The 15,914-nt window shown below is 51.5% G+C and overlaps 1 protein-coding gene across 1 annotated transcript in view; it reads left to right on the top strand.

Annotated features, from left to right (window-relative positions):
• Positions 1–14,273, top strand: part of LOC100897622 (uncharacterized) — a 30,066-nt gene extending 15,793 nt beyond the window's left edge. The window contains exons 6-15 of the mRNA XM_003740763.2: positions 58–755; positions 877–930; positions 2,598–2,774; positions 6,322–6,507; positions 6,989–7,229; positions 8,137–8,254; positions 8,414–8,637; positions 10,391–10,475; positions 10,611–10,765; positions 14,139–14,273. Coding sequence (XP_003740811.2) covers positions 58–755; positions 877–930; positions 2,598–2,774; positions 6,322–6,507; positions 6,989–7,229; positions 8,137–8,254; positions 8,414–8,637; positions 10,391–10,475; positions 10,611–10,765; positions 14,139–14,273 — 2,073 coding nt within the window. The remainder of the gene's footprint in view (positions 1–57; positions 756–876; positions 931–2,597; positions 2,775–6,321; positions 6,508–6,988; positions 7,230–8,136; positions 8,255–8,413; positions 8,638–10,390; positions 10,476–10,610; positions 10,766–14,138) is intronic.
• Positions 14,274–15,914: the final 1,641 nt, after the last annotated feature.

Raw genomic sequence — 15,914 nt, 5'->3', positions numbered from 1 at the left:
GACCTGAGTCGAGCACTCGGGGTGAGATACTTCGAGCTCAATGATATAATTTTTCAGATAAAATCTTTGACTCTGCCGAAACCGACAGCAGCCGTAAAAGGCACACAGCAGCTCCCGTTCAACCTCTCGGCCGACGTTGAGGTCCAGGAGCGCAACACGCTGCCACGCTGTGGATCCACAATGCACAAAGTGGCCATGGTGTCACCGATGGTGAACAATCATAACTCACAGAGCAACCAGAAGCATTCACTCGAAGAGCTCAAAGCCGAACACCGAAAAGAGGAAGAGGAGGAAATGGATTCAATCAGTCCCATGCAACCACTGCAGCCCCGTAACGCACCGTACGGGAGTTACCTGCGCACGAACCAAGGAAGCAGCAGATTTATACCAGGTGGAAAGTACCACGTCCCGTCGCTGCGGCTGCAGGCCGATCCTTCGCGAGTGGCGTTTGCGAGACACCTAATGGCGGCCTCTCAGGACATGGTCAGACTCAAATATCCCCACGTACAAGAACAGGAACAGGGTGGCTACATGTCGGACGGCGATGTCCTGCGTCCTGTTCGTGGCGGCGCTTTGGGTCTGGAGGAAATCCCGAGTGGCTACCTGAGCGAGGGCGGAGCGAGTCTGTATAGGAGGCGTCAGGACGTTTCGCATCCGTCGCCGGCTCCCCCGCCAAACGCAAAGCACCCGCAAGGCGTGAACAGCCCCCACAAAAAAATGAATCCGAAACTTATCAACGTCCTATGTGATGACAGGTGAGTTTAGAAGGAGGAGTCTCAAGTCAATGTCGAGTTATTCCCCAGAGTTCCTTTCCTCTAGCTTTTCCCCGATTTCGTTCCCGATTTTATAGAGTCCTTTTTTTCTGTTCCCGTTCAGTTTGAAGATCCCTCCCGTAAATACCACGGTTCTCCGACACCCGAGACTCAAAGCGTGAGTATTCGAAGTCCAGCTACTGTACGCACAATCCTAGGGGGTACGACTTCCACCAGATTACGATCGTTATCGAAACGATCTAAGCCTTCATCTTCTCTGACGAGTAATCAAGACTCACCCTGCGACTTTAGAGAGCCTCGAAATTATCTTGATGGTCCCACCATTGAAATAGTTGTCATTAGGTTGAATCTATTAGCTCGAATCGTCGCCAACTCGGTCACCCTTAGCTCATCTCATCCCGCTTTACGGGACTACCACCGAAAGGGTTTCCTATCGGGATGCCCGCAACTCCTCGAGCCGCGTCAGTTTATGCGTGATTCCGTGATTCCGAATCCCGTGGGGGCTGAACAATGCTTCCGACCTTGTCGGACGTGGGGATCTCGGAGAATCATGCTCGACGGCGTCAAAGGCTCAGCGATAACCAAGCTATGGCTCTGAATCCTTGCTTATCGCGGTGCTTATCAGGATAAATGAGCGCTGCTTTCAAATGGCATCAAACTGTCGACTACGAACGTGACTCCGACTTAACGCGAAGCGTCCTCTCGCCTAACGAGACAACGCTCGTCCCGTCGTAGGTTAGGTCGGCTGAGCGCTCCAGCTGGTAAGCCAGAACGGTTCATCCAGGCGGGATAATCCTCGCAGCTTCACAACGCCGCGAGTTTACTGTCCGGCTGGTTTTCAACCGGAATGCAATCGGCCGACGACTCTCTGCAATCCGCGCTTCCGGGATCTCGTGCCGTCAGGGTTCCTCGCGGAGGGTCAGAACATTAAATTGAAAGCGCTCTCCCTCGAGGCTCGGGAGCCGAGTATCCCGACCGCTGAATCTCCGTTTCGGAGAGCATGACTTTGATGAAGCTCCCAGGGAGGGAAATGTCCCATGGATAAATTTCTGACTAAGTCCTGCCGGTCTTCCGGCTGCCGAGAGAATTTTGATTTCATCTACGGAAAGTCAAAACTAAACTCGATCCACGCCGATGGATTCCGAGCAGAACACGCCAAACTATTGGCTTTTTTGAGTCATCTTCGTGTAGCCCACAAACATTATTGAAGTAGACGGGTGATCCAGGCCCTACAGCCAGGCCCCTCGTTCGCTCGATCCAAGCCGAACTAATATCCAACAGCTCTCGCTCGCTGACACCCTCCCGAGTCCGATCCACCTCACGATCCACCGCCTTTCGCAGAGTAATATGGGTCTGTACTTGAACGCTAGGGTGGCGATCTGTCTCTGTCTCCGGGAACCCCTCGGGCCATATATGTATGTACCAGAAACAAATTGTCAAATGGCCGGCATTTTCTCGAGGCGGTCCGTCTTCCAATGATCATTGCCGGGGCCTACCGTAGGCGATCCTCCCCTTCTTCTCGGATCTGTACACTCGCTGATCCCGAACCGACGACTATAAGTAAGGATTAGATCGGCGATCGCAGTCGAGACTCACTCTCAGATACTCACTCCGATCCCTACCTGAGCCCCTAGGCACTCATGACTCTCTCCCTCTATCGCTACCCTCTCTGTTTCGCGAGTCCCCACGCGCCAAGCTCCCATAGACAGAGTCTGTGGTCCCCCAACGAAGCTCAGATGCGGTACCAGCTGACCCTCGTTCATCGACTGAATGAACGATTCAAAGTCGACAAGCGAGGTTGAAGTGAAAATGTGAACTCCTGAGCGAAGGTGCTCTGGAAACAAAAGTGACTGTGCCCGTTCGAATCATGGACCGTCGGGCGTTCACCATAGCCCCGCGTCGAATCTCGATATATGCCGGTCCGCAGGAAAGACTTTATCATCACAAACGGAGACTTCTGAGTCGCTCCGCCGGGACTGTTTCTGACATCCTGAGCAGAAGGTTTGTTCCTGAAGAGTGAAGTCTTCATTCGGCAAAGTAGAGCTATTTTCTCGAGGGGAGAATGAGGCGCTATACAATTGGCTCAGCGAATCGAATGCTGCTGCCAGCACTCATTGAAGCTCGGAGAGCGACGCCGATCGTAAGCACATTCGACTTACGAAGTTTCTAAGGGGGCAATGGGGGATCCTTCTCGGCTCCCGGGTCGTTTCCCCATAGTTACGTTCTCTCGTAGAATTGTGTCCTTCCTTCTCGTAGAAAAATCTCTCGTCAACGAGATGCACCGACAAAAATCCGAGTCATTTGCGTATTCGTTATTTTCCCCGATACCTCGAAGGGACGGAATCCGGAGTCCGTGATTTCCTATGCGATTCCATGGAAAATCGCAGAGTAACCTTCACTTGGATTTCCTGATCTAGGGGAAGGTTCCGATCACTTTTAAGTCCAAGGACCTAAACTTTTCCGGGCTGATCCACACAGCCAAGGTTTAGCGTCCCGGGTACTGTTATTCACATTGCTTCCGAGGACGGATTCATAGAGCAAATGTACTCAGGAGGATCAAGGCCGAGTACCTGCATATTTAATATGTTAAGTCCAAGGACCTAACAGACCGAAACCCTCCGACTCACACTATCAAAGAAGGGACCGATATCAGGATTCAGAAACCCGTGCTATATGCATCGACTGCTGTCGCCATCCTTCATTCTTTTGATTGGAACCACGGTCTCGGAACGGTTCAGTGCCATGAGGAAACTGCGAAGCGCTGTGCGGGAGGGAGTTGACGTTTGAGATATAGGACAATCGGTCGATGACGCCAAAAATCAATATTATGGAGAGGAATCTTCGCCGTGAGGTTGCTCGGGCTACGCTCCGCGAATGCTAAGCACGGTGTGTCAAGCATCGTCTCGACATGATCCCTCGCTTTTTTTAGCGCCCGGAGCTTAAACACCCGATTTCCTCCCTTCGTCAATCAATTTTCTTCTTCCTAAGATACCGTCCTCGAGATTATTCCTTTTACTCAGCCAAAATCCTCGTTGCCTCGCTGGAACCCTGGCGCGTTCACCGACGACGCCAGCAACCCCTTCTGAACTCTGAAATCAGCTAATCATCGCAGAAACTCCATGATTATGCCGTCGGATAGGGATATCGCGAAAAGGCGTCTCCGAATTTCCATGCATGCGGAGACGAGTTGACCACGCTCTCGTATTGAGCCGTATACAGGAATGAGTTTGATCTAGTTTGCCTCACTGTTCGCTCTCCTTGCCGACCCGGTGGTCCATTGTGTAATCACGGCACTCGAAGCTTATCGATATGTGCCCGACGCAGGAGAAGGAGGTGTCTGCCGGGCCACTTTGCTCAGCGGCATGGGAGCGTGGGTTCCGCTGATGAGTCACGTCAGGAAAGGCCCCAGCTGCACTGCCATTGGAACTCGATTCCGATTCCACCATAACGACGATATCCATACCGCGCAGCTGAATCTGGCTGTGCTCGTCCGAGGAGCGGTTCTGGTCTCCCGTGGATTTTCGTTATGTCCAGGAAGCCATGCGAATATCACCCGCATTTTTGGTGCCACTGTTTCCCTTTGCAGTTCCAGCTTTTCGTGTCTCGTTTCGTAGTTTCCCGGACCGATGGGAGTTTTTCACAACCGGCGCTCATACGGGCGGAAGAGTCACCCAGGCGAGAGTAACATCTCTCATAACTGAGTGAGGGGCATCTCTCCGGGGCGAATCCAAGTTTTCAGAGGTAGAACCGGAAACGGATGCAACCGGTGATCCGCTGGTCAGATCCGGTCATTATACCCTCGAAAAACTTTGTCGCCAGCCGGGGAGGTTTCCACCAATCGTTTTTTTTGAACGGGGCATATCGCGACTCGAAGCGGACTGGCTCTTCCTCAGTGAGGTGGGCTCACATCTAGATACTCAGCTTGGGCGTTTTGGGAGTGGAAGCAAAATATGGATACGTGAGATATTCTCCGAGTCGAGAAAAACGCTGTCGTACTTATCCCGGAAGTCGGAATCGAGATTTGTAGAGCTCGGCGAGAACCTTCGGAAATATCGCTTGTATGTCCGGGAGCGTTGAACTGCCTTCGTGTAACGTCCCATAGACGTCCCGATGCGGAAGACTAGCAATTCACTGGAGCCTTGTCATTTTTCCTTCGTTCCTCCTCCCACTTTCTCCGACGTCCTCGTCTTCTTTCCTGTAGCCGATCAGTCAACCAAGTGGATCTCGTCCCAAAGCTACACGCACGGGTCGCTCTGACCATGTATCTAGCCTTCTTATCATGAAAAACTGGGAACGTATCGATAACATTGTTAGCCTGCCCCGGTCCTCCTATCGGAGCCGCAAATAAAGATTGCGAGATATCTTGCGGTCCTTGTTATCCGTACATGGCGGTCGGTCCGGGCTGGGGATAATCTGATACAGAGGAACACAGGTTGACGCATCAGGAAGTGTCCTGCATTGCATCCGCTCTCGATGGAGTGAGACAGAGCTATGAATTTATGTATGCAATATGATTTCCTGGTTCACGTCACAGGGGTACACGCTTGTTACCTCACTCATGGAGCAAATAACCCCCGAGTAGACTCGTCCGGAGTCTGAGAAGAGCGAATTCTTTCCCGGGACATGTAGCTTGATTGTGCTTGGCCAGTCTTCACGAAATTCCTGCGACGCAGGAAATTATTGTCTCGACCTTGCTGCCAGACTTCCCCGAGGTCCGTACTAGATGCCACGATCGAATTTTTGAGGTGGGGTGTTCCTGGACCCTATTCAGAGTTGAGGCCTCGAAACCGGTCGGACGGGCGGTCAGTCACTCATGCCGCGATTACGAGTGGGTTTAGCGGTGGAGATTAATTTAGAGAGTACCTGCCTAAAGCTCGCTCTCACGCTCCGACAAGTACGTGCTCAAGCGTCCACGCGATGAGTTTCTCTAACGCGAGGCGAATACACCCCGCAGACAGTGCGACGAGAGGACTCTCGCTTCATAAGTGGCCGAATTCGCGCTGTACAATCTATTTGTGCTCGTGTTTTCGTTCAATGCTCCGGCGCAATCGTGCTCATTGAAAGATCAGAGCCGAGCTCGTTCGGAGCTCACGGGGCACCACACTTTACCGGGGACGGCGCTAGAGCGATGGACAATTCGGGGAATAGAAGAACTTCGAAAACCTCGGATGGGACGGGATAACCACTTCCACGGTCCTTCGACGGAGCGAAATTCTCCAATTCGCGTCGGGCTCTCGCACGGTGGACATTGCCAATGGAAAAGGGTTGGAGGTTGGAGCAATAAAACCTAGCCCCCTACGAGTCGCTGACCGGGCCGAAAGGCTCCAGTAGGCACGACCGGGAGAGACTGCTCGGTCGCGTCTCTCTGCCATCGTATCCTGTCCGTGGTAAATCTACCATTTGCCCGGCTGGTCGGATAGTCAGTCAGTCTGTTGCCCGGTCCCTCAGTCAGTGGGCCTGTCAGTCAGACGGGCCAGTTGGCCGGCTGAGGTCCTATACGAATGTCAAGACATGCACACTTCATTAAGTATGACTGTCGTTTTTTCAGCTTGGACGACAGCAGCTCAGTATCGTCCGGTCTCTCTGATACCTTCAATGAGATTTCGGCTAACGATGGCTTGACCGATTCCTCGCTGAGCTCGGATCCTTACGGGGTGCTCAAACGTCATGGCGTGCACTCGCTGCAGGCGGCCCACAGCGGCAGTCGGAACGTTCAGCAGACACTGGTCAAGAAGTAAGTCGAGAGTCTCTAAGTATTGTGCCTTTCGCGGAGTCGTGCTTTTGACAGCGATCCACAGTGCCTAGTGGAATCTCCCAAGGTTCCCATAGCATCGTATGGAACGGAGGCAGGGTGTCCAGCCGAGAAATTGTCGGGGACAGCAGTGAGGAACCACAACAGCCTATTCCATCAATGGAGAGGACGTGGGCTCGGAGGAATTTTAGTGCCACGAAATAATAATTTCTTGAGCTTCAACCAAGACTGCTTCCAAGAAATTACTAAAGACTGCAAGATATTCTACGGTCTGCAAGAGAGCCGCCCGCAGAATATCTGTGGCGACACCGTCTCCGGGGCTTGCATTTCGAGAACGTTTGTACACTCCAGAATTTCGCCATGCCACGCGTTCGGACTCTCCGGAAGTAATGATAACTGACACCAGCCTGGCGATAAGGGATGAGCTCGAATTGCTTTTTGGATTACCCAATTCCCTTTACAGGACGAAGGAGGTACCAGCGTCAAGCGGCAGTGATCTTAGAGATAGCAAGAAAGACAGCAACAAGGACAAGGATGCAAACGCGAAGAAAGACAAACTTAAGAAGAAGGAGGCTAAGGCTAAATCGAAAATGATGATCATGATTCGCAACGGGGTTTCCTCGAACGACGTCAAGCTCTACGGAACTGTAGACCCACCGGAAGCGATCTTGGAAGCAGCGAAGCATGAAACTGCAATGAATCAGGTACGTGGGCTAGAATGTCGAATAAACTTCTCTCGTCCAGAAACTCTGGGGTGTTTGGTCCCGGTCGACTCTCGAATTATAGCGCCTACAACAGAGGAAGATACTCCATTGCCAGAAATGGAATGCCATGCGATAGCTGAAAGGAACGACAAGCGCAGGCGCATCAGACCATCCCACAAGGGGAGGGTGTAGAGAGGGGAGCCAGGTTTTGCAAAAGTTGTCTGGCTCGGCGCCCGAGCCGCAGCTGGTCGCGTGCTATGCGAACAAATTACGTCTTTGTCTGGTCTTCGATACCAGATCTTTTGATAGAAACCAGTCGTGAATGTCTAATGGAATTCGAGTAGCGAAAGAATTCGAAAATAGTAATTGCTCATGAGGCCAAACTCATCTATGATAAAAGTCTCACATTCGATTAACTGTAGAGTCTCTGATACTCTCGATTTCCTCATATCGGGAGCAGACCAAGGCTCTCCAGAGCTGACACTCCAGACAGCCATCGAGCCGGGAGATTCATTACGTCCGCTGTAATCATCGAATCAGCAGCTTTCGTGTCTCCCTCCCGGCTGGCCCTGACGCAGACTCCCCAGATTTTGAAGACCAGCTTCAGCGGGAAATGAAGGTCCGGAGGGGTCGACAAGCTCAGCGTGGCCTCCCTCCTTGAGGAAGGAAGGATCATGTGTTGAGTTTCGCAGGATTGGTCCGGACGAACGCGGCTCGGGAACGATGCTCCGATTACTGGGAGGACTGTCATACACAATCATCGATCAATCATGATAAGATGATGATGTTACACAGTTTATTCGTAGCATTGTAAATTGTGATTTGATCGCATTTGGAGCTCAAACCTTCGAAATCGAAAATCCATCGGTCCCAGTCGGTCCTAATGAAGATCCTTGCTCGATTCCAGATGGAACAATCGACCGCAATGACGGCTTCGTTGAAATCGAGGCCCGATTCCGTCGCAAGCGTAGCTTCTCTGAACTCCACAAAAAGCGCCCCGGTCAAACCCCCCGTGGACGCTGACTGTAAGTCATTTTCCGGCTGACCGTTCGAATCAGTTGATCGACGGCATCGCTGTATCATTCATTACGGGCCTTAAAAAAATATATGATGGGAGCTGATTAGATGACTTCCTTCCTGTCGCGCTGTCCATCACTGCTTGCTAACGAAAATGTTTCACCCAGGGTCGCCGTACAAAAGACGAGTCAGCGGTCCAGAGGATGGCTACGCAACATTGGAGGGCATTCAGAAGGCGTATCTGCATCAGCAGGAGATGCACTGGCAAATGCCGCTCGGTCCCGCCCACCCTTCAATCCATCCCCCGAGAAGCAACAAGAGTCTTCTTCATGAGGCTGAGTCCATGGAAAGTCTCTTGAGTGCCCACTCGCAGCAGCAGGCTCAGAGCCAGGTGAAATATTTTTTGCGATGCCGATTGAGCATAGTCCATGGCGCAAGAATGACAGACTTAGAACTTGCCAGATCTCATTTGTCGATTGATATTCGCTCCTGAAGCCTCAGGGTAGACCAAGGAGGTGGATAAGAGATGGTTTTTTTGGGTTATCTGCCTTGCCAGTGGCATCAAAAGCGCATGGAACCGATCCGTACGGCGGCAGTCGATCGGTGGCGGTTCTGCGGGAGATCGCAAAAATCAATTTTCGCAAGGCCCAGTCGCGAAAGAATCGCTGGATGATGGGAAGACATTTTGATTGGCTTCTCGGTTGCTCCACGCGAACATACGAGACATCGACTCTTTCTCACAACCTGGTTGATTAATCATTGATCATGAATAAGATTATCCCGAGGATCGGTATGCGTGATTTGCAGATATGAATGTGTTATAGGTTCGCGATTGATTTGTGCATGAATGTGATGCTATGAGTTTGGAGTCGCTGATCTCTGAACTTTACCATAGACGTAGACGCTGCCGCGGCGACCGCCGCGTCAGCCAGGATCGCGATCTTAATTTTCCTAGCATGAACCCTAATGTTTCCTCAGAATGTCGGCCCCCGGACCCCTCGGCCAAACTACTTTGGCCATCCGTGCTACTCTCCCCCTACGACTCCCCAAAGATCCTCATCCGCTTTATCGAACCACTCGAACCATAGGCTGGTCGGTTCGTCGCTACCTTCGTCCCCGCAACCGGCTTATGCTTCATATTCTCTGCGAATGAATCGCGCTGAACGGAGGTCCGCCCAGGAGTTTGCAAGCAAGACACTACCTCACAACAGCGTCAACTCTCGTCATAGTCAGGTACTGCGAAGGCGCGGATCCGAATCGCGTCGCGTCGTCGATGCGGACCGCGAAGGGTTTGCGTCGACTCTCGTTGTTGTTATTTTTTGTTTTTTTCGCATATTCGAGGATGACCGGGAGACGGTGGCACAGAAAATCATTCGAATCTCACGGCGTATGCGGCGAATGCTAGATCTTTGCGAAGATTACCCGTTTGACTCAATCTGCCCCAGGAGAGCATCGAAGAACGACTCGTGATAATCTCGTCTCCTTCAAACAAATACCGATGAATGGCCGTCAAATGCTTGACAGTTCCAATCAGCGGGAAGCTCATCAGTCAAAAGTCTGAATGGCTTCCAGTGAATTCTCACGCAACTCCGGAATGTTGGAATTCCTCTGATGCTCTTGCTTAGTCTCGCGAAAAATCGAGAGAAATTGACTCACAAACGGACTGACTGCTTCCGCACTCCATTCTTTGAAATTGAATTCAAAGGTTCGAAGGTGTCTCGGTGGGCGGTTAAGCTTCCTCCAAAAACTCATTGATAATATTGGTTCTCACCGGTTCTGGCAAGTACCTACTCACCAGCAGCTCTGTGCATGACCTCCACCCATGAATTGCTCGATAGCCTCTCTATACCTCAGCGCTACCCGGGTTGAGTGAGTCGCCTCCCCTGAACCCGGAGGAGAACAATCTTGACTATTGTCCATACTGCATTTCTCACCTTACATCTTCCCCGCATCAATAGAGCTTTCCCATAAATAATTGGGGGGACATTTGAGCGTAGAAGGGACTACTGGCGAACATTTTCGATGTACCTACCTATATGTACCTGAAGATGGAATCACTCTCCTCGATGGGAAAAGTGTCACCGATCGGGATTTCATTGAGGCAGAAATGTATGTGGAGGAGCTCATTATTCCGTATATTCTAGGGAAGTTCCCGTTTCTTGTACGGATCTCCGGGTTTGAACCATGTAACTCCACCGAGAGGGATGCGATTCGCCAGAGAAGATGAAGGTGAGTAAGCGCTACTCTTCTCGATTCCTGCGACGTCGGTTGTGCAGCATATACCCTACGTCCTCACAGAGCTCCAGAGGTTTGGGGTTCTCATGCCGGGACGTGGTCTCAACCGAATTGTTTCAATACTTCCAGCCGGATTGGGCTCCACTCTATCGCTGGTGTCAACGACGTCATCTATGTACTCCACACCTGAAGAGAAGAAGGCGCACGAAATCCGTCGACTTCGCAAAGAGCTCGACCACTCGAACGACAAGGTTGTAACACTAACCGCACAGCTGACCACCAACGTGAGTACCCTTCTTCTCGGCTTCATTGCAGCAAGCTTCCCAGAGAAAAGCTTCTGGATCAGGGAGCCGAATACCTCGAAGAATGCTACAGTAGAATTGTCAAAACCAAATCCGGTTGTTCAGCCACGGAGCACGATCCCAGCGTCACGTACAAACCCATCGAAATTACGTCTCATATTCTGCTCCGTGAGACAAATCGTTCCAGATGTGCGTGTATCACAGCGATCGTCGTTCAGTCGACGACCGCTAATTGTTTTTTCATTGTTTTTATCCATTGCCCGTATAATCTGCTGCTGGACCGATGGACGGTCGAGCTCGCTTTGGCGGGAAGATCTGCCTCCGACTCCCATTTAGGGTCGTCGAAGTCACCCATCGGAATCGTTACTTTGAGTCGACGCATTCGTCTAGGCAAGGCGTTCGGAGCGCGGTCGTGAAGTCGATTGACGAACCCGTGGTGGCCTCCCGTCGCACCATTACTCCCCGACGAATCTCCGCTTTACGGTTGTTCCACGAAGAGCTCGGAGCGAGCCGCCCTTTTCCGTTGCTTTTAACCGAGCGGAATCCCGCAGCTTCGCGATGCCCACGGCTCTTTGTACAGATTGGCCCTGCCGTCGCTCGATAGCCGACGTCGCTCTGCCTTATTGAAGCTCATCCATTCTTCATCCATGAATCCACTTATTTATTCGCTCATTCCTTCAATCATAAGCCTCGGACATATCATACTCTTGTGGAGACGGTCTATTCCCCTCTTTATTGCGGCGATCGGCCGCGAGGAGTTTCGTAAGAGCCCAAGCACACGCCCTCACTCGCGCTGAAATTCGTGTCTCGCAGATGAAGACTGTTGGCAATTTCCAAGCTCTCGCTGAAATTTCAAGCGTGAGTATCGTCGAGTACCTAATGAGCGTGGCGATTTCGTCTCGATCCGTGGAAAGTGATCGAACGAGAAGTCTGCCTGGTCGATGCCGGAGCGAAAACGATGGCGCACGGTCAGTTTGTGCCAAAGAAAGAAGAAGAAACAAGCAGAACATTGCTTCTAATAATCCTCGGTCTTTTCCGATTTTCGAATTCTTTCTGCTCGCGGCTGTTTCACGGCAGGCCAAAGCCGCACAAATGGATAAGCGGAATTGAATCGCAAAGTTGATTTTTGATGATCAGGGACTGAGATGCGATGTTCGATTGCGGTTCGATGCCGAAATTGCTATGATGGCCGTCTCCATTATTCATTGATAACTCTCCTGGATTAGCATTCATTGATATTGAAGAGGAACACGGAGACGAGGGAATCACCGGGAAGATTGTCTTGTCTCGACAACTTTCTTTTTTCAACACTTTCTCGGGCGGATTTCACCAACGACGGGAGAGAAATCTATGTATATCGTCGAACTTGTCGTCGTGTCCGAAATTATTTCGATCCATCGTCGGAGTCTCTGGGAACGATCGTCTGGGTAATTACATCGATGAGGATAATGGGATCTGGTAAGGTCGCAAAAGTTCCCAGGCCTCGCGGGATGATCCGGTCCTACGTCCTTTCGGGTCGGAGTATTTATATTTCCTTCTCCGTCTATCGATTCGTCTTTGCTGCAGAATGGTATGCTCCGATCACCCAGAACTCAAGCGGTTGAGAGCTTGACCGAGCTGTGCAGAAGTTCCCGCAAGCGCGTGCAGATGGCGCGCATCCGACGCGACACTTTCACACACCCTGAGAACTAGCCTATACGAATTATCGGGCTTCTCCGGACCGCTCAGCCCTCTCAACCGGCTCGGTAGTTCCCCGACTCACTACAAAATTTACAGAAGAGTTAAGAAAGATATTTATTTTCTCGACCTCTAGCCCTCTCCAGCGATAGTCACAATCCTGTGGAACGACTCTCTGGAATGATTGTCGGAGGATCTCTGATGTTCCCGAGGAAGGAGCTTACGTTCCTCGACCCCGCTCGATTCAGTCTGATTCCCTCGATTCTTTGTACGAGCCGCGGCTGGGCAGAAGCTTGAGTCCGGTCTTAGGGATTGTTTTATTTGTTTATGGCACGACAATGTCTGAGCACACACCGATTACCTGAATGACGGCGATCATCATCATCATCGCGATGATGTTAGCTTGGCCGTGTCGCACCGTTACTCTGCCTAAGTGGCTTCAGATCGACCGACAGCTGCTGGAGCCGCTCTGTCTCAGGCGTGTGGTAAGCTACCATGCGTCACGCAACGCTCGTTCATCCGCTTGGCAGGAGCGGTGCATTGGATGTCCGCCGTACATCAGGAGTACCCAGCAAAGGCATTGGCATTTGTTCACGGAAAGTCCTTGACTCGAATCCTTCATTGATCATGAACAGAGTCGCGTCGCGTCGTGCTGATATCGTCGAATGGGCCTACACCGAATTATCGGTGTTCTAGTCAAGCGAATCTCAGTTTCCGAGGTCTGATCGACCTCGGAGACTATACGTGAGCTTTCGCGTTGAGATACGATCGCACAAAGTGTTTTCTGAATTCTGATGTAGCCTTGTCCGACACACTTCCATTCTTCGAGTCGACGTTGACGATGGCATCGGTGATTGCTTTTACAAAGATCCCACTCAATAGCCAGCCACGGCGCCTCATCTTGCATTGTGTGAGCTCTCCGAATCGGCTATCCTCCAGCACACGAAATTGTACGCCTGTATACGCTCTACGCATCGGTCCCTTCCATTGTCAGTCTTATCCGCCCGTGGTTCCGACCAGTGGAACAGTGAAAATCGTATTATCATGATTCCAATTCCCCGAGTTCGTCGTGTTCTCCCGGTGGAGACGTCGGCGTTGTTGGCGGTCATTCTCGTCCCGAGTCACAACCCTGGTATCCGATATTCTGTTTGAGGAAACATCAAACCAGCATCTTTGGCTGGGTTGTGAGAGGGGACTTTGTACAGGAGAGGGTCATCTGTCGCGACTTGGTCGTGGGTTCGTCGTCATTGCTGATCTCGTTTGGTTCCGTTTTCGCCTCCCGTTCCGATGGAAGTTCCGGCCACAAAACATCCGATGCCGTGGACGCTGGGCGAAGAGTTGAGTCATATACGCATTCCTCCAACTTCACCTTTCTCGACGTCCGCTTAGCTCCTCCGACGCGCAAGAACGAATTCCGAGCGAGCCCTCCAGAGAGAAGGGACAAAAGCCACGGTGACGACAGTAAAACCGATTCAGGAAGACGTCTCTTCAGTCGAGCCAACGGACAAACAGAGCGCTCGCCTTGTCCCTCTGGTCCTCCTCCCCCCGCCTCCGGTCGGAACCGATTGCGTCGGATGTATCGTCGCCGTCGTTGTTGTAGTCGTCGGTCGGTTGTCCGGAGAGGTTCTGGCAGTTTCAGAAATCGTTGACTGAGAGCCTCTGATGCCGAAATTCGCAGGATGTGGAGGCTTTTCCAAGAGGTGGAACGCATAGAGAAAACAACTTAATTTCTACGACCTTCTTGTTCGGAGTGCTCCATCAGAAACCGGTCGAAGGCTTCACTGGAGACACGCGACTCAAAGTTGACAAATGAAGCGACCAGCGAGAACCAGAAGCGATGATTGCGGAGGGACCGGTCTGGGTTATCCGGTGATAACTTCTCGGACAGTTCCGGCTCTGTTTCTGCGTCAGAGCAGGACTGAAATTTCTCGGTCGCTCGATTTGCAGACCATCTACTACTACCCACCTTCCGCGTACGGAAGTTTCGGGCAGCTTCAATATGACATCCATTCTTCACAATACAGTGTTCAATATTTTCGCAGCGAGAGCTTCGCTTCCCTGAGAGGCTATTGAAAAGTCTTCGATTCTCGTCAGACTTTCCCTGTTTTCTTGTTGCTCCTCTCGTCGAGAACCGCAGAATTTTCTGAACGCAACAGAGATGTTCCTGTTTCGCTTCTGACGGATCACGTGGTTTCTTGGCTCATTCGACTCGAGTTCTCAAACTGACTGATCTGGATGGTGCGCTTGTTGTTCTTATCGTCAGAGCTGTGATGTTCCTCATGCGTAGTTCGAGCATTCTGTTTGTAAAACAGCGTTGGAACCGGCCGGAATCGTCGAGGACGCGTCGGTTGGAAGAGTCGATGGAGCAAGAAGAGTAGAAAGCTAATAAAACGACGAAGAAATGAAGCGAGAAAGCAAGCACGGTGGTTTATGCAGATAAAGGAGCAGACACCCGCAATCCATGAGTGACCGGTGGGCGTTACCATCACTGCGAACCGCGACGGGGATTGGGGCATGCTTTTAACCAACAGCTGATTGAGCTAGCCCGGAAACCGCTGGAGCATTAACACCTACTTGCGGAGAAAAACAAAGATGACGGATCGTGAACTTCCCCCGGGGACCACCGTCTCCGAAACCCCGCCGGGTAAAAGGCTCCCCACGCCAGGAGAAGATTTTTGCGGTCGGACTTAAACCCGCTTCGAAGACCCGTTCTGTTCGAAAGCACCTACATACTTTCTGGCGCTTCCTTTCAACAGCTCTTCGAACTCGCTTAGCGCTTTCAAAAACGCCTATTTACGCTTCCTTCGGTCGTTTTTCGAAGTACCTACCAGAAAGTGTCGTCGAGGTGCTGAAAGTAAATATCCTACGAGTCGTCGTGAGGTCACTTTGTGGCGGAGTGACGACGGTGACGGTTCAACGGGGTTCACGAAAGCCATCAATCCGTTCGTCGTTGTACCGCTTGCTGGCATGTGGTCAAGTTATAAAATCACTTGAGACAAGAGTCACGCTTGACAGGTTGTCGAGGCATCGTGATTGTTGTTGTATCCGATGTTGTCGCCATCGTTGTTGATGGTCTCATTGTTGTCGTTGTTGATGGTGGTATCGCCGGCCGCTGAATCCCCCGACCAAAGCTATCCCTCGGGAGCAGATGGCTCGGAAGGAATTCGGAACGAATATTCAGCTGTTACAGCGGGGGTGCGATTCCATTAGGGAGATTGTTACACCTCCTACGCGATAGAGCGGGTAAGGCGACTCATACATTCGCTCTCCGTGCGCTTTTGTTTGAGGGTCACCTCTTCGCTGTTAATGTCGCCGCTTCGGATGGGGGAATGGTTAGTCCAACAAGGCTGATTAAACGGAGGTACCCCACAGACGCACTTCAACAATGAAGGACGCCGAAGCGTGTCTGTCTCGAGAGGAACAGAGCTGGGTGTGGGGTGAGGTGATGCGAGCG

Source organism: Galendromus occidentalis, unplaced genomic scaffold (assembly GCF_000255335.2).
Source record: "Galendromus occidentalis unplaced genomic scaffold, Mocc_1.1 scf7180000077086, whole genome shotgun sequence".
Taxonomy (NCBI): domain Eukaryota; kingdom Metazoa; phylum Arthropoda; class Arachnida; order Mesostigmata; family Phytoseiidae; genus Galendromus; species Galendromus occidentalis.
The sequence above is the reverse complement of the archived record's forward strand: the minus strand, read 5'-3'. Positions and strand labels throughout refer to the sequence as shown.